Source organism: Ranitomeya variabilis, chromosome 1 (assembly GCF_051348905.1).
Source record: "Ranitomeya variabilis isolate aRanVar5 chromosome 1, aRanVar5.hap1, whole genome shotgun sequence".
NCBI lineage: Eukaryota > Metazoa > Chordata > Amphibia > Anura > Dendrobatidae > Ranitomeya > Ranitomeya variabilis.
In genome coordinates this window covers 183,010,019-183,034,586 of record NC_135232.1, presented here as the reverse complement: position 1 = coordinate 183,034,586, position 24,568 = coordinate 183,010,019, and the positions used below count along the sequence as shown (strand labels likewise).

Below are 24,568 nucleotides of genomic sequence, written 5' to 3'. Positions count from 1 at the left end.
CGGTTACCTTCTCGGCTCTGTGCCTGGAACCATTGAGCTATGCTGCAGGTTCCCAAAGGTGCAGACTTAGAGACTGGGACAGGAAGGAAGCGGGCAGAGAGCGGGAAAGGCACGCACGCAGGGGTCAAAGCAGCGTGAGCAGCGGTCAGAGCAGGGTGCAGCTGCGCTCCGGGAGAGAGAGAGAGAGCTCCCGGTCAGAGGACAAATACAGGGAGATTGCCCAGAAAGACTGCATCTTGTGAGTACATGAAAGCGGACTCTGCTGTGACTGGAGAGGGGCGCTTTGAGACCCGTGTAGAGACATTGGCCCGTGTAGAGACTGCTACCCCCTGGTCCCCACGGTATCAGTACAGAGACTGCGATTCCTGGTACAGAGACTTAACAGTGCAGAGCCTCTGATTCCTGGCACAGAGACTTAACAGTGCAGAGACCCTGATTCCTGGCTGTGCTGTAAAAGCTAAAGACTCAGAGCCTGTGCAAATCCCATTAACTCCCGAAACCCCAGGCAGCGGGCTCCTAGAGACTACTCAGCCCACGGACAACAGGGGGACGACAAGTGCCGCTGTTTCTCAGCACCTACGTTGGAGAAGACGACCCTTCAAGCAAGTCCTCATCAGACTGATAAGTGTTCTTTTCTCAAGAAATCTTGCTTACTTCGGTTACATTGTTTGACTCCCATATTTTTGCACTGTTTTATTGCTAGTTATTTTCCATTGCTTCCTCCCTGCGAGGAGAACCTGATTCCTGTTATTAAACCCCTCAACTGTTGGTCTGTCTGTTCCGTGGTGACATACTCAGTACCTGCATACTATTACATGTGCGCCGCAGTGCACAGTATTTTAGTGCATGATGGGGCCCGATCAGTAGAAGCACAACAGTGAGGCCCCAGATCTGCGGGCCCCTCTGTGTACTGCTGCTGACCGGGCCCCATACAGCAGTAACGGCTGTAATGCCCTGATGGCGGCCCTGCATACAGTCAGGCATCTTGAAGCTGTCATCCCCAACAAAGACTTTTGCACAAAGTATTAAATACATTTCAGTAAACATGTTCAATACTATTTCCCTGTGTCATTTCTCATTATTACACATAACTTAATTTATGGACATTTATGGTTGATTTCTTTGCCTGTGTGGATTGGATTGTCTGTTACCGAAATCTGGTAAGAATTTCATGTCAATGTAAAATTACATGGAATAAAAATGGTGCTATAATAAAAAATAATAATAATATCAGCTTTAGAAATATCTTTAAGTAGTAAATTAATAACATGTTCAATACTTATTTCACCCACACCCACACCCCCTACTGTTTAAAAGTAGAAAGTATCAAACTTTTCATATAATTTTATATCTTAAAACATTTTGCACTTTTTTTTCAATTAAAACATTAATAGTTTAATTTATTTAAAAATTGTTTCACTTTCTTAAATATTTATTCCTTTTAACAAGTCAATACTTGCTTCACTATTTTCTGACAGCAGAGAGCAGCATAACTCTTCTCCACAGTTCAGAAGAGTTCATAGGATGGAATGAATGATGAGAGCCATAACATCCAATCATTTTTTTCGCGCCCAGCTGACATTTTTAATGATACCATTTTGGTGCAAATACGATCTTTTGATCACCCGTTATTGCATTTTAATGCAATGTCGTAGCGAGCAAAAAAACTTACTTCTGGCATTTTGACTTTTTTCTCACTACGCCATTTATAGATCAGGTTAATCCTTCTATTATATTGAAACATCAGGCGATACCAAATATATGTAGGCTTGATTTTTTTTTTTTATTGTTTTATTTTGAATGGGGGAAAAGGGGGTGATTTGAACTTTTATTTTTTTTAACCCCTTTACCCCCAAGGGTGGTTTGCATGTTAATGACCAGGCCAATTTTTACAATTCTGACCACTGTAATTTTATGCGGTTATACCACCAGTTTACCAGGTAAACCACTGTTTGGGCGCATGGCAGAGCTCGGAAGGGAAGGAGCACCGTTTGACTTTTCAAACGCCTGATGACAGAAAAAGGTTAATAGAAATATTCAAATTTTTAGGCTATGTGCACATGTTGAGTATTTGTTTGCAGTAATTTCTGCAAGGTTTCTGCATCTCGTGGCAGAAAAAACGCTGCTTCAGAAATGCGCATTTAAGGTGCATTTTTGCCGCATTTTTGCATGGGTTTTTTGTACAGCAATGAAGGCTTTTTTTTAGCTAAATATTGATATTTTTTAAAAAAGTTTTGTGATGTAATTTCTTGGTTCAACACCACCTTTTTCTTGCTAATGCAGTGTGGCATCAGGGTAATGGGATTAGGACTGGTGTCAGCAGCTGTCATTGACACCTAGCCCTAGGCTTACTAATGAAAAGGTATTTAGAATTGAGAGTCCTCAGTGGTTAATACCTTTTAATGGCTAACTGAAAAGATGGCTTACAACAATAAGTCCACCATATTTAACATAAAGGCACTTCAACCTATTAAACTATTGAAACCATTTCGATCCAATAAGGGTCGAACACAGAAGAGATCCTTTTAAAAAAATTACACTTTATTAAACAGATTAAAAAACATAAAAAAAGCAGAAAAAAACACAGAAAGGGAAGCTGCTAGGAACCAGACCAATTACAACAAGCATAACAATAAAGATACCTATACAACACCTACACAGATGTAATGTTAGTATTACGGTCTCTATATCAAAGATGCATGCCAATCCAGTAGGGATTACACCAATAAAGCTGATAATTTCATACAAGTATTATCTAATCATGCTCTAAGGTAGTATATAATTAATTCAAAGGCAAATATGTGTAGAGACACAGAGAAACACAATATCAGTATCTTAATATAGGCATTTATATATACTAATTGTAACGATTATAGCAATTAATTGTTAGGCCCCCACTAGTTACAGAGTAGCACTATGTATATCTCAATTGTTTATAAGTTGGCCCCTGATATTATACCTATGTCGCTAGTGGGTAAGAATGTAAAGAAAATGGATAGACCCCACTCAATGTGACAGTATAACCAGCTGGGCAAAAATGGCAACAACAAACCAATACATTCAAAAGAGATCTTCTCCTGTAGCTGTAAGTGTATTAAGTTGCTGATTGTCACCGTAGTATATATGTCATGACTAGTGTTGAGCGATACCGTCCGATACTTGAAAGTATCGGTATCGGAAAGTATCGGCCTATCCTGGCAAAGTATCGGATCTGATCCGATACCGATACCCGATACCAATACAAGTCAATGGGACTCAAGTATCGGAAGGTATCCCTGATGGTTCCCAGGGTCTGAAGGAGAGAAAACTCTCCTTCAGGCCCTGGGATCCATATTAATGTGTAAAATAAAGAATTAAAATAAAAAATATTGATATACTCACCTCTCCGACGCAGCCTGGACCTTACCGCTGTGAACCGGCAGCCTTCTTTGCTTAAAATGAGCGCGTTCAGCACCTTCCATGACGTCACGGCTTCTGATTGTTCGCGTGCCGCTCATGTGACCGCCATGCGACCAATCAGAAGCCGTGACGTCATCCCTCAGGTCCTAAATTCCTAGAAGGGAATTTAGGACCTGAGGGATGACGTCGCGGCTTGTGATTGGTCGCGTGGCGGTCACATGAGCGGCACGCGACCAATCAGAAGCCGTGACGTCATGGAAGGTGCTGAACGCGCTCATTTTAAACAAAGAAGGCTGCCAGTTACCAGCGGTGATGTCCAGGGGCCTCCGGACAGGTGAGTATATCAATATTTTTTATTTTATTCCTTAATTTAAACACTTTCATATGGATCCCAGGGCCTGAAGGAGAGTTTCCTCTCCTTCAGACCCTGGGAACTATACACTGGAAACTTCCGATTCCCGATACCACAAAAGTATCGGATCTCGGTATCGGAATTCCGATACCGCAAGTATCCGCCGATACCCGATACTTGCGGTATCGGAATGCTCAACACTAGTCATGACAATTTACTCATATTGTGTCAAGCAAAAAATAAATAAAGTGCCATTGCAGGAGAAAGGTGCGGTGCAAAGAGGGTAAGTATACCTATTCCTCTGGGCCCTCGTGATATTGACCTTCCAGCCTCCGCTCCTGACACGCAAGCATGGACCGCAGTCCTCCCCAGCTCGCGATCTTCCAGCGACGCTCATCAAGACAGGCTTGCGGTCCACGCTTGCATGTCAGGAGCGGAGGCTGGAAGGTCAATATCACGAGGGGGATGATGCTGACATGCGCCGTCTACGTCATCTTGCTGATGCATTAAGCCGATTGGCTGATTGCACAGTTAAAGAGTCGGCTGTACCTCACCCCGACACGCCCCCGGAAGAAGCTGGCGGCGAAACGCGCGTCGGGGTGAGGGGACGCTGCTTTTCGGATACAGACCAGTAAGGACCTACTTGGCTCAGGTAAGACGCTTCTGGCGTTGTCTGTTGGTCATGAGTGGCTTGACACAAGGAATGCGACACTTGTAGCCCATGTTCTGGATAAGTCTGTGTGTGGTGGCTCTTGAAGCAATGACTCCAGCAGCACTCCACTCCTTGTGAATCTCCCCCAATTTTTTGAATGGTCATTTCTTAACAATCCTTTCAAGGCAGTGGTTGTGCTCCTTTTTCTACCTCTACCACACTTTTTCCTTCCACTCAACTTTCCATTAATATGCTTGAATACAGCACTCTTTGAATAGCCAGCTTCTTTAGCAATGACCTTCTGTTTCTTACCCTCTTTGTGGAGTGTGTCAATGGCTGCCTTCTGGACATCTGTCAAGTCAGCAGTCTTCCCCATGCTTGTGGAGCCTACTGAAACAGACTAACGGACCTTTGTAAATGCTTAGGAAGCCTTTGCAGGTGTTTTTTGTTAATTATTCTAATTTACTGAGATAATGACTTTTGTGTTTTCATTGGCTGTAAGCCATAATCATCAACATTAACAAAAATAAAATCTTGAAATAGATCACTCTGTTTGTAATGACTCTATATATGAGTTTCACTTTGTGTATTGAATAACTGAAATAAATTATGGTAACTTTTTGATTATATTCTAATTTTGTGAGAAGCACCTGTAGCATACTACATTTCATAGACACCTGTTACCTGAACATGTTTGAATATCTGAGTTATCTGTGAAAATCCAAAACTTTGACTCAGTAAAGACAAAATCCAGACATGAAAATTAATATCTTTATTAAAAATATAATGATTTTAGCACACAAAAATATTCTCACCATTTTCATGGCGTCCAATGGAAGTCCCCCCACTGGCAATATAATGATATAATGCGTTATCCTGAAAGCACACTTACTGAGCAGAGATTTCATAGTTCCCACAAGTCCCGTATTACATTATTAGGCAGGACGTGATCACACTACTATGTTTTCTTCGCTTTACAGGACCGCTGGTGGATGAGAAGTCTGTCTGGCAGGAAGGTGCGTCCACAAATATCACATGGAACCAGTTGGCTCTGGGCACTCTGCCAAGCAGCCTCATTTAAGGCAGCAAGATCATAGGAACCTTTTGCTGGAAAAAAAGACAGAATATCACTTTTCATTTTGGTTAAGCAAAGTAGGAAAACACTTTCAGGAAATACCTGTAGACTTAGCATTAGCCTAAACCCAGTCATTGTGATTGTACAAGATGTTCTGGTTATTGTCTCATGAGTGCACTAATTTTTCATCCATTCTGCTGTTATCCTGATCAGACATAGCAAAAATAGAGGGAACAAAGTAACACATTTTATTATTCAACTTCTGAATAATTTTAGCTTATAAAAAGTTGAGAACATTTGTAAATTCATTGTATATGCTGTACTGAACATTCATTTTGACATACAACAAAGTCTGACCGGTGAGCAGCCACCACTAGTGGTGAGGTGGCCATACATGCGTGGCACGATCTGTTGACCTCCATGTGAGTTCCAAAAGCAGTTGACTAAGTGTATCCAGAGCTTTAATAGTCGTTCCGGTTCAAGCAATCAGCATTTCCGAGATATTTATGACATCTGTATATATCCAATTTATGGGCAGAACATTATAACGATGCAGAATATATTGTGCCGATTATTATTATTATACATTTTTATAGTGCCATTTATTCCACGGCGCTTTACATGTGAAATACGGGGCAAATATAAACAAATACATTAAACATGAGCAAAAGACAAGGCATACGGGTACATAAGGAGGGAGGACCCTGCCCGCGAGGGCTCACAGTCTGCAGGGGATGGGTGATGATACACTAGGAGAGGGTAGAGCTGGTTTTGCGGCGGTTCAGTAGGTTCAGGATTCACTGCAGGCTGTAGGCTTGTTAGTTATTAATAGTGAAGAGCGAATATGCACGTCAATCGAGATTTCTCGAGCACGCTGGGGTGTCCTCCGAGTATTTGTTAGTGCTTGGAAATTTAGTTTTTCTTGCCGCAGCTGAATGATTTACATCTGTTAGCCAGCATAAGTACATGTGGGGGTTGCCTGGTTGCTAGGGAATCCCCACATGTAATCAAGCTGGCTACTAGCTGTAAATCATTCAGCTGCGGTGAAGAAAACTAAATCTCCGAGCACTAAAAAATACTTGGAGGACATCCGAGCGTGCTCAGGAAATCTCGAGTAAAGAGTATATTCGCTCATCACTAGAGGGGATGTTTCACCCATATATTGAGATTTGAAGCATGGCTTCATCATGAATTGAAGGAAACAAAAGATAGCACTCAAAAAAACACTCCACATGATCACTTTTCAGCTCAGACCCCCCTGCTGTGAACAGGTCATTGAAGTGGGTAATCCAATGGAGAGCAGATATGAAGTCTACACCAGAGGCTGGGAGGTGACAAATTTATCCCCTCTGGAGGTAACTCTTCTAGAAGGACTTTAAATGTTTTATCTCAGACACTCTGACACCGAAGTCCAGTTATGTATTTTTTGCACCAGGAAGAAGATAACATATTTACTTACATCACTGGGTGGCCTGCACATCATTCCCAGGTTAATATCAGACAGATGGATAAAACGATATATAGGCCATGTTTCTTATTTATGGAAAGCTAAAATCATGATAGGAAATATGGCATTAATATCTCCCACTGGTCATCCATACATGAAAAAAAAGGAATATCAAATTTTTTGGGACATAGACACATCCCTTTGACTAGCTTTTGGATCATGGACCCAGTGTGCCACGGGTCATGCATACCCTGGAATGATGTAACTAAGCGACTACCTGGTTTTACACTTGATCCCCTGATGGTGGAGTTAGACTTGATCTTCAGGTAGCCGCCAGGTACTACTCCAGGGTAGTCCCTTAGACTGCTGCAGCTCAAAAGTTTCTGGGTAACAGGCAGTTAGTCAAGCACAAATTCAAGTTCAGAGTGGAGCCTAGTCAGTAAAGGAGAGTGAAGTGGAGAAGACAGCAGGTGCAAGAAGAGGCAGATGCTGCAGAGCTGAATGGGTGCTGTCAGGTCAGGTTTCCCCACAACATGACGACACATTGTAAGTTTCGTCTGGACAGGAGGACAGTCTTGGGCTTGAGGGGATGGAGCATAACTCAGGGAACCAAAGAACATGAAACAGAGAAGCTCTGTGTCATGGCCTGCCCATTCAGACCTTGAACTAGTTAAAAAACAGCAGTCTTCATTTATCATAATCGTTTAACAAAAAGAATTAGTATTGTTGCCCATAGCAATAAAGAAGGGAAGAGGTACACATTGAAGAAGAAATATTTTCTGTTGCAGTTGAAAATTCAAATTCCCAGGGCTTGATTCACCTAAAAGCACAGTAGTCTTAGAGGAGACAGGGTTAGAGCGCACTCAGGATGTCGTGGGGACAAGCTGGAAGAAGTCTGACCATCTGGATGCCAAAATGTGCTGAATTTGTTATATCTATCGATCGATCGATCGATCTATTTGTCTGACTGTCTCTGTCTATCTCACCAAATGGTTTTATTACAATGCGTTCAGGGACCTATAGTATTCACCCTGTCTATATAAGCCTTGTTTGTCCTAAACTCTTTTTAGTTTGTTCCTTTCTCGCCAGCAACTATTCCTGGCAAACTAGACAATGAAATTCTTTTGGCTGAATTGAACATTATTTTTCAGAGTAAGGCGAGCAGACACCGGTTCATTTTAAGCAGGGTCTCCGCATTTTTACCATGTTACGATGTCTCTTTATTTGGCACAAGGGCCATATCTATTCTGCCCAGTTTTAATGTGATTCATATTCCACAGTTTGTGTTATAACAACAAGCAATAGTTGCTGGATCTGTTAGAAAAATATTGTTTGTTTTGAGCGCAAAGTTTTGCCAGTGTCATTTACTGTATGTGTTTTTCATTGCGTTACAACAACATGTGATTTTGGAGGCAGAACCCTTTTACTGAGATGTTAGTAAATTATAAAGCAAATGTAAAATGATAAAGAAATGCTTCAGTAACATAGTGTTATTGTTTTCATGATACAGTGAAATTTAGCTAATCAGAGGTCAAGTAAATTGTTAGATTTTCCAAACTAGTAATCTGCTGGATTATATTCAATTTTCATGGGCTATTTAGTTCTCACATTATACTTAGGCTGTCACAGGTTCCATCTAGTGCTTCTGTACATAGCAAACATCTTTTACAAATACTTTATCCCTTGCAGTACTAACTCTCTCAAACGTCACAATTGTGTCTCACAAGTGTCAAGTCATCCAACATACAGCTCGGGCAAAAATTAAGAGACCACTTCAAAATTTTCAGTTTGTCTGATTTTTCTCTTTCTAGGTAAATTTTTGAGTAAAATGTAAATTGTTCTTTTATTCTATAAACTACTGACAACATGTCTCCGAAGTTCCAAGCAATACTTTTTGCATTTATTTTCTGAAAATGAGAAATGCTTAAAATAACAAAAAATGCATTGCTTGCAGACCTCAAATAATGCAAAATAAAACCAAGTTCATAATCATTTAGAAACAACAATACTACAAAAATATACCTAGAAAGAGAAAAATCAGACTAACTGAAAATGTTGCAGTGGTCTCTTAATTTTTGCCAGAGCTGTATACTTGATAATCAGAACTTTTTCTTACATCTTTAAAGTGGATCTGTCACCTTAAAGGGAACCTGTCACCTCATAAGTACTGCAGTGCGCAGGCGCCGGGAAAGGTCAGAGAGGCACAGCGCATGCACACCCCAGTACTTTACGCTGCCCTCAACAGGGCAGATAAAGTACGCCTGCATAGGAGCCGCGTCAGGAAGCAAAGAAGAGGACGTCATCGTATGAAGATGGGAGGCGCCGGACCCGGATTATGACACCCATAGGACCCAGACCGCACGGGACCGCCCCTGGGTGAGTATAATCTAAGGGTACTGTCACACTCTGCAACTTTCCAACGATCACGACTAGTGTTGAGCGATACCGTCCGATACTTGAAAGTATCGGTATCGGAAAGTATCGGCCGATACCGGCAAAGTATCGGATCTGATCCGATACCGATACCCGATACCAAAACAAGTCAATGGGACTCAAGTATTGGAAGGTATCCCTGATGGTTCCCAGGGTCTGAAGGAGAGGAAACTCTCCTTCAGGCCCTGGGATCCATATTAATGTGTAAAATAAATTCTAGGCATTTAGGACCTGAGAATTACGTCACGGCTTGTGATTGGTCACGTCGCGGTCACATGGGAGGCACGCGACCAATCAGAAGCCGTGACGTCACGGAAGGCACTAAACGCGCGCATTTTAAGCAAAGAAGGCTGCCGGTTCCCTTGGTAAGGTGCAGGCTGCGTCGGAGAGGTGAGTATATCAATATTTTTTATTTTAATTCTTTATTTTACACATTATATCGATACCGATACCGATTCCCGATACAACAAAAGTATCGGATCTCGGTATCGGAATTCCGATACCGCAAGTATCGGCCGATACCCGATACTTGCGGTATCGGAATGCTCAACACTAATCACGACCAGCGATACGACCTGGCTGTGATAGTTGGAAAGTCGTTGTGTGGTCGCTGGAGAGCTGTCACACAGACCGCTCTCCAGCGACCAACGATGCCGAAGGCCCCGGGTAACCAGGGTAAACATCGGGTTACGTCACCGCTGTGCTCTGCTCTTACTTTCCGGCCGGCAGTCAGTCAGAGCGGGAAGCAGACGGCTAGGGACCTGACGGACACCGGAATGTGAGTATGTACTGTTTGGTTTTTTTTACTTTTACGATGGTAACCAGGGTAAACATCGGGTTACTAAGCGCGGCCCTGCGCTTAGTAACCCGATGTTTACCCTGGTTACAAGCGAACGCATCGTTGGATCGGTGTCACACACACCGATCCAACGATGACAGCGGGAGATCCAGCGACGAAAGAAAGTTCCAAACGATCTGCTACGACGTACGATTCTCAGCAGGGCCCTGATCGCTGCTGCGTGTCAGACACAGCGATATCATATGGATATCGCTGGAACGTCACGGATCGTACCGTCGTAGCGACAAAAGTGCCACTGTGAGACAGTACCCTAACTTGTTTTTCTTATCTTTCAGGTTACATCGGGGGCTTATCTACAGCATTACAGAATGCTGTAGTTAAGCCCCTGATAGCGGTGGCCTCAGTTTATAGGGCCAAAATGTGGTGACAGATTCCCTTTAATATGATGTCATATTATGGAGATCTGCTGTATTACTAAACAAAATGGTGCAAAAAAAAAAATAGCAAAGAATATATCAGAAATATGGTTATAGCGTGCTGTGTTCATAATTAATGTAAATCTTTGTTATAAGCGCATTAATTATAAGTCACAGCCTGTAAGGTTAGTGCATCAGTCAACAGTTACTGCATGTATTCTAATGAGTGCATTAGGGTAATAAATACCAGCCTGTACTATGGGTGCAGTAGTTAAAAGTTACTGCACGTGTTATGACGAATATCCTGGTTATGAATTACAGCTTGTAGTACAGGTGCATTGGTCATAAGTGACAGACTGTATTATTAGTGCACTGGTTACGATGTGTCACATAATGTATCATCAGTATGTTAGTCATGAATCAAAGCCTGGGTTCTGATCACATTGGTTATGTGTCATAGACTATATTACAGTTATAAATGAAAGCCTTTATTATGCGTGTGTCGCTTATGAGTCACAGTCTGTATTGCGATCAATTCATACATTGCAGATTTGCACTTGTTACTTTCGACAGCAAATCTGCAAATATCTACAGGGAAGTCTGCAATAGCTGGTAGCTGTCACATGGGGCGGAATGTCACAACAAGAAGTTGGGTTGACTCGAGACCAGCAAAGAAGCCCTGATGGCATCAGAGTAATTACTAGTGGAGGAAACTAATTTTTTTTCATTCAAGGCGGCCGTGGTCCTGTAGCAAACTTCAAAATATTGCTTTTTATTAATAGCGAATTTAAGCCAAGACTCCATAGGGAAGTCTGCAGCGGCAAGTTGGCTGTAGCTATTACTTGGGATGGAATGTCACCATAGTAGATGCGCCAAGACTGGCAGGGAAGCTCTGCTAGGATTATAGGAATGACCAGTGGAGGTCTCTGGATTTTGTTTTACATTTCTTCCATAGCAGATTTAAATTTTTCTCCATGGTAGATCAGGAACAAAACTTCATTTGTATTTTTTTATTGCGGATTTCAGTTATTTCTAAGGGGGTAATCTGTAATAAAAACATAATAAACGCGCAGGCAAACGTCATATGTTGTAGATTGAAAAATGCACAAAACAGGTCAGTATCTGTTTGGAAATAACAGCAGGGTGAAGATGAGATTAAAATAAATTCATTTTTTTCAGTGCCTTTAGTTAACTGTGGATTTTTCATCTGAAAATTTTCTGTAACCCGAAATATCCTTTCATACTGTGTGACACCCTAGGAGTCCAGTTGTCACAGTGGTATTGCCTTCCTCTCGGGGAGGGTGATGCCATGCTTGGAAGCGAGGAAGAACCCTTTAACAGGTAACATGCCCATACAACACTGTTCTGCCTCCAGGCCAGAAGGGGGAGCTCGAGACCGGGATTCATTGGAACTTCTCTATATATTCTGGCTGGAGGGGGAGTTAGAGTCAGTCTGTCAGAGGGAGTCTGTCAGAGAGGTGTGAGGAGTGAGGAGTGAAAAGCTGGAGCCATGCAGACATGTGGTTCTGCAGCTCCTGGGAAGGAAAGAGAAAGACAGAGCAGTCTGTACGAAAGTGTGAAGGAGGAAGGGGCACAGGAGAAGTGAAGAGCTGGAGGGGAGCTGCGACAGAGCTCCCTCCACGCTAAAGTGTTGTGGGGGTAACTGTATGCCCCACAACAGAAACCGGCGGGCAGGAGATTTCAAGTCACCTGTCCACCATTAACACCCGAAGGCACAGCAGCATATAGAGCCTGGAGTAGCAACCAGAGACACCTATAAAAGGCTTGAGTTGCCTGCCATGCGGGTAGTGTCCTACTTAAAGGAACAGAAAGAAAGTGAGGACCTTGTGTGAAGCCTTAGGCAGCAAGGGACTACAACACAGCCCAGTAAGGAAGGCTTCCAACCCCACCTGGCTAGGGGGATTCCGAATCGCTTCCAAGCTGGCCGGATCTCACCAGTACCTGTGATCCGTACCCTGGACTGTGACTGCATCATACCAGTAAAAGGTAAAGAGACTGCAACCTTGTGTCCTCCAATTCTTTCCTGCACTACACCGTCTGTCATCTCTACCCATTACACTGGGAGCCCTGGGGACTAAGCTTCACCTGTGGGAAGCCATACCATCCCTGCTGCAATAACATCATCACCAGTGGACCCCTTTAAGCAGGGTCAGTCATCCCTGACCAAAAACCACAGGTGGCGTCACGAACATTCTTTATTCACAAAAAACCCTTTAAAGACCTTTCCTATAACTTGGACACCCAGGACCATGGACTGGGTCATGGCCACTGTGACTACCCCTTTAATGACCACCAGACCCTGCCCGAGTACCCCAGGGTCTTAGCGGGCGCTCCAACTGCAGTAATAGAGCTGCAGAAGTGAGTAGTCACAGGACAAGATTGGTCTTATTGGACCAGGTGCATGTTGTGTTGCCAATGTGCTGGGATAACACTGTGGTCACAATGGAGCTGCAGGAAGAAGCTCGGAAATGGAAGTAAAAATAGTGGTTTGGTGCCAATGGGGGTAGAGGGTGTTTGTAGTTGTATGGAGCCTACTAAAAACGCTATCAGTCTCGACCATATTTTACTATTGAGAAAGGGGAACATCAGGAGGTTGACATTGAAAAAAAAAAGATCTAATACTGTGGGAAGGTGAGCCTACTGTGTCCCTTAGGGTTATGTCAGCCTGGGGGTAACTAAGGATACATTGCTGCAGAGCTGAGCTCAGTCCTGAGGGAGACAATTTGTGACTCTAGTCTGGGTTGTGATACGCAACTACTCTGAGCCTCCGCAAAGCACTAGGAGTTGAGAGGTGGCCTGGCTGCTTCAATTGTGTAGTGTATTATAAATAAGCGAATTATTATTATTTAGTCAGTTGTTCTACATATTGAACTTTGCATATTGCATATTATACTTTGGGGAGTCTAAAAGGATTAGAGCCCTTAAAGGTAGGGCTTCACAACCACTTACTAGCCAGTGTGAGATAAGACATTAAGTGATCCCAGTGAAGCAAGCAGTAGTCAGGGATAGGAGGTAAAAGATTAACTTTACAATTAAGCATTCTGATTTTGTGCCTCATTTAAGATCTGCAAACATAACAAGTAGTGAGCTCTCTTAAAGTGATATTACCCATGAGCTTCTTGTGCCACTGATTTCATTAGGACAACTAATAATATCAGATCTGTGTGAGTAAGTGTTCCCTGTACACATTAGCCTAATATTGGCTGAACCCACTGATATCGACAGGTTTGGCAGATGGTCTAATATGTATGTATGTCTGATTTTGTACTCCCAATCGCATCATTCCCCCTGAGACAAGCTGCTGGCCGACCAGTCAGTTGGCGGCTTTCTCATAGATAACGCAGGAGTGCTTGGCCGAGCGAGTGCACCTGTGTATGGGAGTGTCGGTTGATATGGCTGTTGGCTGAAATATCAGGCGAAGCATCCATTGGCCAACAATCACCTAATGTGTATGGCCAGCTTAAGACTCTTAAGAATAAGCTATCACTGCTATAGTCTCAGAAAACCCATTTAATTCTGCAGTAGGTAATTTTTTTTTACTGATTCTTGTCCTCCTGTACCTCCAATCTGTCTGACTTCTGGCTTCTTTGGTTCAGGTCTTTGCAAATTCTTTGGTAGTTGGTCATTTTCCAAATGCCATTTCTTCAAGCACTGAGGCTCATGAATGCTGATAGATTTTGTTCCAAACTCACGTCCACAAATATAGCACACAACTGTTGGGGGTGGTTTTACAACTGATGGCTGTGAACAGAATAATTTAAGTAAAGGTAACTAAGAATTTAAAGTTAGATTTTTGCCAAATTAAATTATTTTTATTTAATAATAAATTACACATATTCTTAAAATTCCAACATATTCTGTAGCACTGTGCAGGGAATGTCATCACTTTAAAGGGAACCTGTCACCCCCCAGGGCCTATTAAAGTAAAATAGCCACCTTCAGCAGCACTAAGGCTGCATTCTGTAAAGGTGGCTCTTATGTTTATTATCCCTAGGAACGCTGAAATAATGACTTTTATAAATTTCCTGCCATACTTCTATTGAGTCAGGGAGGTATGCTTTCTCCCCCTGACTCAACCGCCTCGCAGCCGTCCATCATCCCACTCTGACCTCTGTGCGCTGCCTCTTTTCTTTCTCATGACGTCACCAGTGCCTGCGCTGCAATCATTTCTCAGGCATGTGCCGTGAGCGCTGCCCAGGAACTTACATCAGGTTATGTAAGGATATGGCGCCTGCGTGTGGCCGAGGCCCCAGATCCCGCCCTGCAGTGTGTTATGATGTATTCACACTTTGGAGCTGGGAATCTGGCGCCTGCGCAGTGGAGCAGGTCATCGTGCTCCTCGAGATAAGTGCCGAAGCCTCGTGGACTTCACAAATCTCACGAGACATCGGCATTATCTTGAATGGAGCACGGTGACCCACTCCACTGTGCAGGCACCAGATTCCCAGCCCCGGAGTGTGAATATGTAACACCCCAGGTAACCGGTTGTTACAGTGGCATTGCTTTCCTCACGGGGAGAGTGATGTCATGCTTGGAAGCGAGGAAGGATCCCTTTAACAGGTATTCAGCACATACAACACTGTTCCGACTCCAGGCCAGAAGGGGGAGCTCTACACCTGACTTCAGGGGAGCTGCTCACTCTGGTTGGGAGGAGGAGTCAGTAGCTAGGCAGTTGGGGAGAGTTAGCCAGTTGGTGAGAGGAGAGCGAGGAGTGAGGAAGGAAAGCTGGGGCCGTGCAGAAGTGTGATTCTGCAGCTCCTGGGAAGGAACAAAAGAGCAGAGGAACTTGTAAAGAGACTGAAAGGAGTAACGAGCAAAGGCGAAGTGAAGAGCTGGAGAGAGAAGTTGTGACCGAACTTCCTCCACGCTGAGCGCATACACCAGTGGCTGGAAGACCGAGGTTCTGGGGGTAACTTCATGCCCTACGGCAGAAACCGGCAGACAGCTAGATTTCAAGTTACCTGTCCACCATTAACAGCCAAGGTAACAGATAGAGCCCGGGTCGTGATAGAGATCCTGTAAAAAGGCTCGAGTTACCTGTCGTATCTGTCGTATGGGTTAGTGTCCTACCTAAAGGGGGACAGAGAGAACGTGAGGACCTTGTATGAGGCCTAAGGCAGGAAGGGACTACAATAACACAGTGCTAGAAGGAAGGCTTCCAACTCCACCTGGTTAGGGGATTCCTGAGACGCTTCCAAGCCAGCCAGACCACCACCAGCACATGTGATCTGGTACCCCGGACTGTAGCTGCCTGAATCATACAGTAAAGAGGTAAAGAGACTGCAACCCTGTGTCCTCCTTTCTTTCTACACCACCTATCACCATCTTCATCTATTACACTGGGAGCCCTGGGGACCCAGCTTCACCTGTGGGAAGCCATACCATCCTTGCTGCCATAACATTACCCCAGTGGACCCCTTTAAGCAGCGATGGTCACCCCTGACTGAATACCACAGGTGGTGTCACGAACTTTAATTATTTCACATACCCCTTTAAAGACCTTTCCTTTAACATGGGCGCCCTGGGCCATAGACCGGGTCACCGCCTTGACACATCCCTTTAAGTACCGGACCTGGTACCGAGTACACCACGGCCCTGGCACGCATTCTGAATACATCATAACACACTGCGGGGTGGCGGGGTGGGACCTTGGGCCTCCGTTACACGCAGGCGTAGGCACCTGATTTAAGTTCATGGGCGATGCCCATGGCGCATGCCCGAGAACTGATTTCAGAGTGCAGGCGCTGGTGACATCACGAGAAAGAGAAGAGGTGGCGCACGGAGGACAGAGCTGGATGATGGACGGCTGCGAGGCGGTTGAGTAAGGGGGAGAAAACATACCTCCCTGACCCAATAGCGGTATGGCCGGATATTTATGAAAGTCATTATTTCAGCGTTCCTAGGGATTATAAACATAAGAGCCGCCTTCACAGAATGCAGCCTTAGTGCTGCTGAAGGTGGCTACTTTACACTTTAATAGGCCCTGGGGGGGTGACAGGTTCCCTTTAAGGGCAAGTTCACACTGGGTGTTTTTGCTGTGTTTTTTTATGCTAATTTTCAGCTGCTTTTTACAGTACCAGCAAAGCCTATGAGATTTCAGAAATCTCATGCACACACATTGTTTTTTTGTGTCATCAGGATTTTGTGCTTTGCTGCTTTTTTTGGACATAGAGTATGTCACTTCTATCAGCATTTTTGCAGCATTTTTCACCCATTGGCTTGAATGGGTATTGAAAAAGCGCAGCAAAAACGGTATCATTATTTGCAGCGTTTTTTCTGCAGAAAAATCAATGGACATTAGCATGGACAAAGAGACACAAAAACGCACCAAAAACGCACCAATAAAATGCACCAAAACCTCACCAAATCTGCACTAAATCTGCACCAAAAACACACCTAAACCTGCATTTTTGCAGCAGCTTCTTTCCTGCCAAGAAATCAGGTTTTGCTGCAGAAAAAAAAAGTAGCAAAAACGCCAAGTGTGAACTTACCCTAAGCAGTTATTGTTACTAGCGTGATTCACATTTGGTTTTCTCTATCGCCCTGATTCATCATTGCTTTTGCGCCTGTTTTTTGTCTACTTTAAGCCTTTTTGTTGTTTCCACCCTTTGGCTGTTTATGACGAATGTTTATGGATTTCTGCAATAGTCATTTAGATGAATGGAACCATTGCAGAAATTTCAGCAACAAATCTGCAGTCTATCATTATATCATCATAGGTACCCTTTTCCTAGTTCTATTACAGACAGGCTATGGCTAACACTTACATAGTGGAACATTAAAAGAGCACCAAGGCTGACATTATTATTAGGCCTCATGCATTTTGAGATGGCCCAGGAGTATTACATGTGGGTAAAGAGTAGAAGATAACTCCAAAAGGCAATTCCAAGCTGGTTACCACAAAAGTACATTTATTGGGTGATTTTGTAAAAGACTTTGCTGAAAAAGAAAGCTGATTCAAGTTTTCGGTGTGCTGGAGTGTAATGATTGCAACATCGACATAATATATACTGTAACTAGGAACATTTGAACAGACTTATAAAATGTTATTAATTCTAAGTAACCAATTACTCAATTTTTTGCACTACATTTCTTTTACAGGATTATGCTAAAGTGAGATCTGTGTCACAGAGGGGATAATTATACAATAATGTAAATGTTCTTATGTATGCCCTCTGTCTACCTGCTTTAGTTGATGTGCAATTTCTGGGTTTTCTTTCAACTTCATATCTTTTTCCCCACTGATATGATTTCACTAAGGAAGACTAAATCCACTATAACTTTTGCTTTGAAGAGAAGTGGGAGTTCCATCACAATGCACTCACTCTGCCCTGAGTTCTATCAAAAAGGCGGCAAGTGATAGATCAGTGACATAGAAATGCACTCCCCTGACTCATGCTGCAGCCATCTGTGTATTATATAAGATGCAGCTACAGCCTGTATCCCCTACCAACTGCTTGTGATAGGTTTCTCTCTGTCAGCTCTTACAAGCAGGAGGCAAGTAGACAAGTTGATGCTACTCAACATCTCATATTACATGCTGGAGGCGCATATAACACTAACAGAGAATGTAGACAGACAATGTGTCAGGGCAGGGAAGATTTATAAGTACAGCAGCTATTCATTGTATGAGTTCACTTACTATATCACTAGCTAGAGACACAATTATAGGATTCCACAACCAGAATACTTCTCCTTCATCTTGTCTGCTTCTGGAACCTCAGTCCTGATTACCACAAAGTTCATTGAGTTTTGGTTAGTGAACAAAAAGTTCGGGACAGCCTCACGGGGAGTTGTAGCTGCAGGACTCTCAGCCGGTTCAGCCCAACCAGGAGTTTCTGTTATGGAGGTCTGGGTTCCCGCACTGAGAGTAGCTGGTGGTTTGGGGAACTCCAATACCCGAAACATGGGTTGTGCAGGTGGCGGTGGGTGTCGCCACTAATGTCGGTGCTCCCGTTCAAAGCTGGCTTCCTCCTCCCAAAGAAACAACCTCTTCAGCAGAAGCAGGGGGTGTGACACCCACCACGTACCACCCTTTACAAAAGTGGATTTTCTTGCCTACATAGAGGCTATGGAGGCGATAGGGCATACACCTCATTGCCTGTGCCCTGTTACTTTATAAAACCATACCCCTTTATGTGGTTGAAGACCCAAACACTCCCCTCCATGCACTGTTCCTTGAATTAGGCTCACTTAGGACCCGCTAGATACTGCCGGGCCAGAGCGTTGGACCGCATCCTTACTTTTACATTAGGAAGCTCCCGCGGCCAGCAGAGGTCGGCCTCCTGGGGGTCCAGGGGTCCCACCTTCCTTGGTCCCAGTGAAAGTTGTCAGGCTGAGCCCGCAGCCGGTGGATGGGATCAGACAGAGATGCAAGAACCAGCCAGGGAATGGGAGCAGGCCGGGGAGGTAGGTAGGGGAGTAGCTTCTTCCGCCTCCTTGGGGAGAGACAGACAGCCCAGGGGGAGTACACCGACCTTGCATTAGCACACATTCCAAGGCCAACATTTTCTCCTCTCCATCCATTTGACCCCAGTAAATGAGCCGGACCTCGTGCTGAATGAGGCCCAGCTCCGGATGCAGCGTGGCCTCCCAGTGTATGGTAGCTGCCATGGGGACGCCTTGTGCTTCATGAAGGATCTTCCCGGCAGTGGCCCCTGGGGTTATGAAGAGAAGAGAATGCCATACTCCCAGCCTCTCGGGACATGTACTTGGGTACAGCTCATCTTCAGCATGGCAAGCAGGGCATCTTCCCTCATGTAATGCTGGAAGCAAACTGGTGCCAGAGAGTCACTTCTGGTGTACTTCCAACCCAATAGGCTCCGCCCTTTTGGCGGTCGCTGTTGTGAATTCCGTTCTCGGACTCTCTCCTGTGGTCATGAATGGTACTTTGGTTAGTTCTGCTCTTGGACTCCCTCTGGTGGCTTCGAGCGGAACTGCTGGTCACTGAGGTTGGCTTATCAGCTGCTCTCGTTTATTGCTATGCTGGCTTCCCTATTTAACTCCACTCAGATCATTACTTCATGCCAGCTGTCAATGTTTCAGTATTGGTTCAGATCTCTCTTGGACTTCTCTGAGGACCTGTCTACTCCAGCAGAAGCTAAGTCTTTGCTAGTTCATTTGTTGTTACTGCTTCCTGAATATATTTCTTAGTACTGCTAATTTCTAGTCCAGCTTGCTATCATGATATTCCTTTGCTAGCTGGAAGCTCTGGGGGTGCAGAGTGGCACCTCCACAGCGTGAGTCGGCGTGGGGAGTCTTTTTGCTTACTCTGCGTGTTTTTTTGTAGTCTTTTGTGCTGACCGCATAGTTCCCTTTTCTATCCTCTGACTATTTTGTGAAATCTGGCCTCCTTTGCTAAAACCTGTTTCATTCCTGTGTTTGTGACTTTCCTCTTAACTCACAGTCAATATATGTGGGGGTCTGCCTTTACCTTTGGGGAATTTCTCTGAGGCAAGGTAAGGCTTCTATTTCTATCTTTAGGTGTAGTTAGCTCTTAGGCTGTGAAGAGGCGACTAGGAAGAGTTAGGTACGCTCCACGGCTATTTCTAGTGTGTGTGATAGGAGTAGGGTTTGCGGTCAGCAGAGTTCCCACTTCCCCAGAGCTAGTCCCGATTTGGAGTTTACTCATCAGGTCATTCCGGGTGCTCCTAACCACCAGGTCCATAACAGTACAGCTGGCCATAAAGTGTTAATGCATCTCAAAAGAGGGATAAGAGAAGTTCTGAACCCATTTTTTTTTTCTTTGCAGTGTGTTTTGTCTCTCTTTTCCCCTTAACCTCTGGGTGGTTCAGGACTCAGGTGTAGATATGGATATTCAAGGTCTATCCTCTTGTGTGGATCATCTCACTGCAAGGGTACAAAGCATTCAAGATTATGTAGTTCAGAATCCGATGTTAGAGCCTAGAATTCCAATTCCTGATTTGTTTTTTGGGGATAGATCTAAGTTTCTGAATTTCAAAAATAATTGTAAACTGTTTCTTGCTTTGAAACCCCGTTCCTCTGGTGACCCCATTCAGCAAGTAAAAATTATTATTTCTTTGTTGCGTGGCGACCCTCAAGACTGGGCATTCTCCCTTGCGCCAGGAGATCCTGCATTGCTTAATGTAGATGCGTTTTTTCTGGCGCTTGGATTGCTTTATGACGAACCAAGTTCAGTGGATCAGGCAGAGAAAATCTTGCTAGCTTTGTGTCAGGGTCGGGATGAAGCGGAGATATATTGTCAGAAGTTTAGAAAATGGTCTGTGCTTACTCAATGGAATGAGTGTGCCCTGGCAGCAATTTTTAGAAAGGGTCTTTCTGAAGCCCTTAAGGATGTTATGGTGGGATTCCCCACGCCTGCTGGTCTGAATGAATCAATGTCCTTGGCCATCCAAATTGATCGGCGTTTGGGCGAGCGCAAAATTGTGCACCATTTGGCGGTGTCCTCTGAGCAGAGGCCTGAGCCTGTCATGATCTCTGCAGGCAGAGATCATAGCAAGCCTATAGAGGGACAAGCTCTCGGAAGATGGAACTATACTGACCATGAACTAAGCCTGCCGCGCAACTAGAAATAGCCAGGTAGCATTTCCTATTTATCGCTAGATGCCCAGCTCTGGCCTAAGACCTAAATAGCTAGCAGAGGGAAATATAAGACCTGGCTCACCTCTAGAGAAATATTCCAAAGAAGACAGTAGCCCCCCACATATAATGACGGTGAGTTCAGATGAAACAACAAACGCAGCAGGAAAATAGTCTTAGCAAATTTGAGGTCCGCTTACTAGATAGCAGAAGACAGATAGTATACTTTCATGGTCAGCAGAAAAACACTAACAAAACACCATCCAGAGATTACCTTAAACTCTGGCATTAACTCATAACGCCAGAGTAGCAATCCCTGATCGACGAGAGCTTTCCAGACACAGTAACAAAACTTCAGCTGCGAACTGGAACAAATAGGCAAAACAAAACATGGACAAAAGTCCAACTTATCAGTAGTTGTCTAGAAGCAGGAACAAGCACTGAGAGGCATCAGATAACATTGTTGACCGGCAAGAAACCACCAGAGAAATGAGCTTAAATAGCGACACCCACTACTGATGGAATCAGGTGAAACAGGAAAGAGGATGACAAGTCCAATTCCACAAGCGGCCACCGGGGGAGCCCAGAATCCAAATTCACAACAGTACCCCCCCCTCAAGGAGGGGGCACCGAACCCTCACCAGATCCACCAGGGCGACCAGGATGAGCCCTATGGAAGGCACGAACAAGATCAGAAGCATGAACATCAGATGCATTGACCCAAGAATTATCCTCCTGGCCGTAACCCTTCCAGTTGACCAGATACTGGAGTTTCCGTCTGGAAACACGAGAGTCCAAAATTTTCTCCACAACGTACTCCAACTCACCCTCAACCAACACCGGAGCAGGAGGCTCAACAGAAGGTACAACAGGTACCTCATACCTGCGCAATAACGACCGATGAAAAACGTTATGAATGGAAAAGGACGCAGGGAGGTCCAAACGGAAAGAAACAGGATTAAGAATCTCCAATATTCTATAAGGGCCGATGAACCGAGGTTTAAACTTAGGAGAAGAGACCCTCATAGGGACAAAACGAGAAGACAACCACACTAAATCTCCAACACAAAGCCGAGAACCAACACGACGATGACGGTTGGCAAAACGCTGAGTCTTCTCCTGGGACAACTTCAAATTGTCCATAACCTGCCCCCAGATGTGATGCAATCTCTCCACCACCGCATCCACTCCAGGACAATCCGAGGATTCCACCTGACCGGAGGAAAATCGAGGGTGAAACCCCGAATTACAGAAAAACGGGGACACCAAGGTGGAAGAACTGGCCCGATTATTGAGGGCGAACTCTGCCAATGGCAAAAAAGCAACCCAATCATCCTGGTCAGCAGAGACAAAACACCTCAGATATGTCTCAAGGGTCTGATTAGTCCGCTCGGTCTGGCCATTAGTCTGAGGGTGAAAAGCAGATGAAAAAGACAAATCTATGCCCATCCTAGCACAGAATGCCCGCCAAAATCTAGACACAAATTGGGTACCTCTGTCAGAAACAATATTCTCAGGAATACCGTGCAATCGGACAACATTCTGAAAAAACAGAGGAACCAACTCAGAAGAAGAAGGCAACTTGGGCAGAGGAACCAAATGGACCATTTTAGAGAAACGGTCACAGACCACCCAGATGACAGACATCTTCTGGGAAACAGGCAGATCTGAAATAAAATCCATCGAGATGTGTGTCCAAGGCCTCTTAGGAATAGGCAAGGGCAACAGCAGTCCGCTAGCCCGAGAACTACAAGACTTGGCCCGAGCACAAACGTCACATGACTGCACAAAGACTCGCACATCTCGTGACAGAGAAGGCCACCAGAAGGATCTTGCCACCAAATCCCTGGTACCAAAAATTCCGGGATGACCTGCCAATGCAGAAGAATGTACCTCAGAGATGACTCTGCTGGTCCAATCATCCGGAACAAACAGTCTATCAGGCGGACAACGATCCGGTCTATCCGCCTGAAACTCTTGCAAGGACCGCCGCAGATCAGGAGAAACGGCCGACAAAATTACTCCCTCCCTAAGGATACCTGTGGGTTCAGAATTACCAGGAGAGTCCGGGTCAAAACTCCTAGAAAGGGCATCAGCCTTAACATTCTTAGAACCCGGTAGGTATGACACCACAAAATTAAAGCGAGAAAAAAATAAAGACCAGCGCGCCTGTCTAGGATTCAGGCGTCTGGCAGTCTCAAGATAAATCAAATTTTTGTGGTCAGTCAATACCACCACCTGATGCCTAGCCCCCTCGAGCCAATGGCGCCACTCCTCAAACGCCCACTTCATGGCCAAAAGCTCCCGATTCCCAACATCATAATTCCGCTCTGCGGGCGAAAATTTGCGAGAAAAGAAGGCACAAGGCCTAATGACGGAGCAGTCGGAACCTTTCTGCGACAACACTGCCCCAGCTCCGATCTCCGAAGCGTCAACCTCAACCTGAAAAGGCAGATTCACATCAGGCTGACGCAACACAGGGGCAGAGGCAAAACGGCGCTTAAGCTCCTGAAAGGCCTCTACAGCATGAGGGGACCAATTAGCAACATCAGCGCCTTGTCTGGTCAAATCAGTCAGTGGTTTAACGACATCCGAAAAACCAGCAATAAATCGGCGGTAAAAGTTGGCAAAGCCCAAAAATCTCTGAAGACCCTTAAGAGAGGAGGGCTGAGTCCAGTCACAAATAGCTTGCACCTTGACGGGATCCATCTCAATGGAAGAGGGAGAAAAAATATACCCCAAAAAGGAAATTTTCTGGACCCCAAAAACGCACTTAGACCCCTTCACACATAAAGAATTAGACCGCAGAACCTGAAAAACTCTCCTGACCTGCTGGACATGAGAGTCCCAGTCATCAGAAAAAATCAGAATATCATCCAGATATATTATCATAAATTTATCCAGAAAATCGCGGAAAATATCATGCATAAAAGACTGGAAAACTGAAGGGGCATTAGAAAGACCAAAAGGCATGACCAAATACTCAAAGTGGCCCTCGGGCGTATTAAATGCGGTCTTCCACTCATCCCCCTGCCTGATCCGCACCAAATTATACGCCCCACGAAGATCAATTTTAGAGAACCACTTAGCACCCTCTATACGAGCAAACAAATCAGTAAGCAATGGCAATGGGTATTGATACTTAACAGTGATCTTATTCAGAAGCCGATAATCAATACATGGTCTCAAAGAGCCGTCTTTTTTTGAGACAAAGAAAAACCCAGCTCCCAAGGGAGAAGAAGATGGACGAATATATCCCTTTTCCAAAGACTCCTTTATATATTCCCGCATAGCAGCATGTTCCGGCACAGACAAATTAAACAAACGACCCTTTGGATATTTACAACCCGGTATCAAATCTATGGCACAATCGCACTCACGGTGCGGAGGTAACGACCCAAGCTTGGGTTCGTC

At 44.5% G+C, this 24,568-nt stretch overlaps 1 protein-coding gene across 1 annotated transcript in view; it reads right to left on the bottom strand.

Annotated features, from left to right (window-relative positions):
* Positions 1 to 5,156: 5,156 nt before the first annotated feature.
* Positions 5,157 to 24,568, bottom strand: part of LOC143793831 (zinc finger protein 474-like) — a 60,811-nt gene continuing 41,399 nt past the window's right edge. Inside the window, exons 3-4 of the mRNA XM_077280804.1 lie at positions 14,155 to 14,335; positions 5,157 to 5,510 (exon numbers count right to left, since the gene is read on the bottom strand). Of these exons, the coding sequence (XP_077136919.1) occupies positions 5,362 to 5,510; positions 14,155 to 14,335 (330 nt within the window). The 3' untranslated portion in view covers positions 5,157 to 5,361. The remainder of the gene's footprint in view (positions 5,511 to 14,154; positions 14,336 to 24,568) is intronic.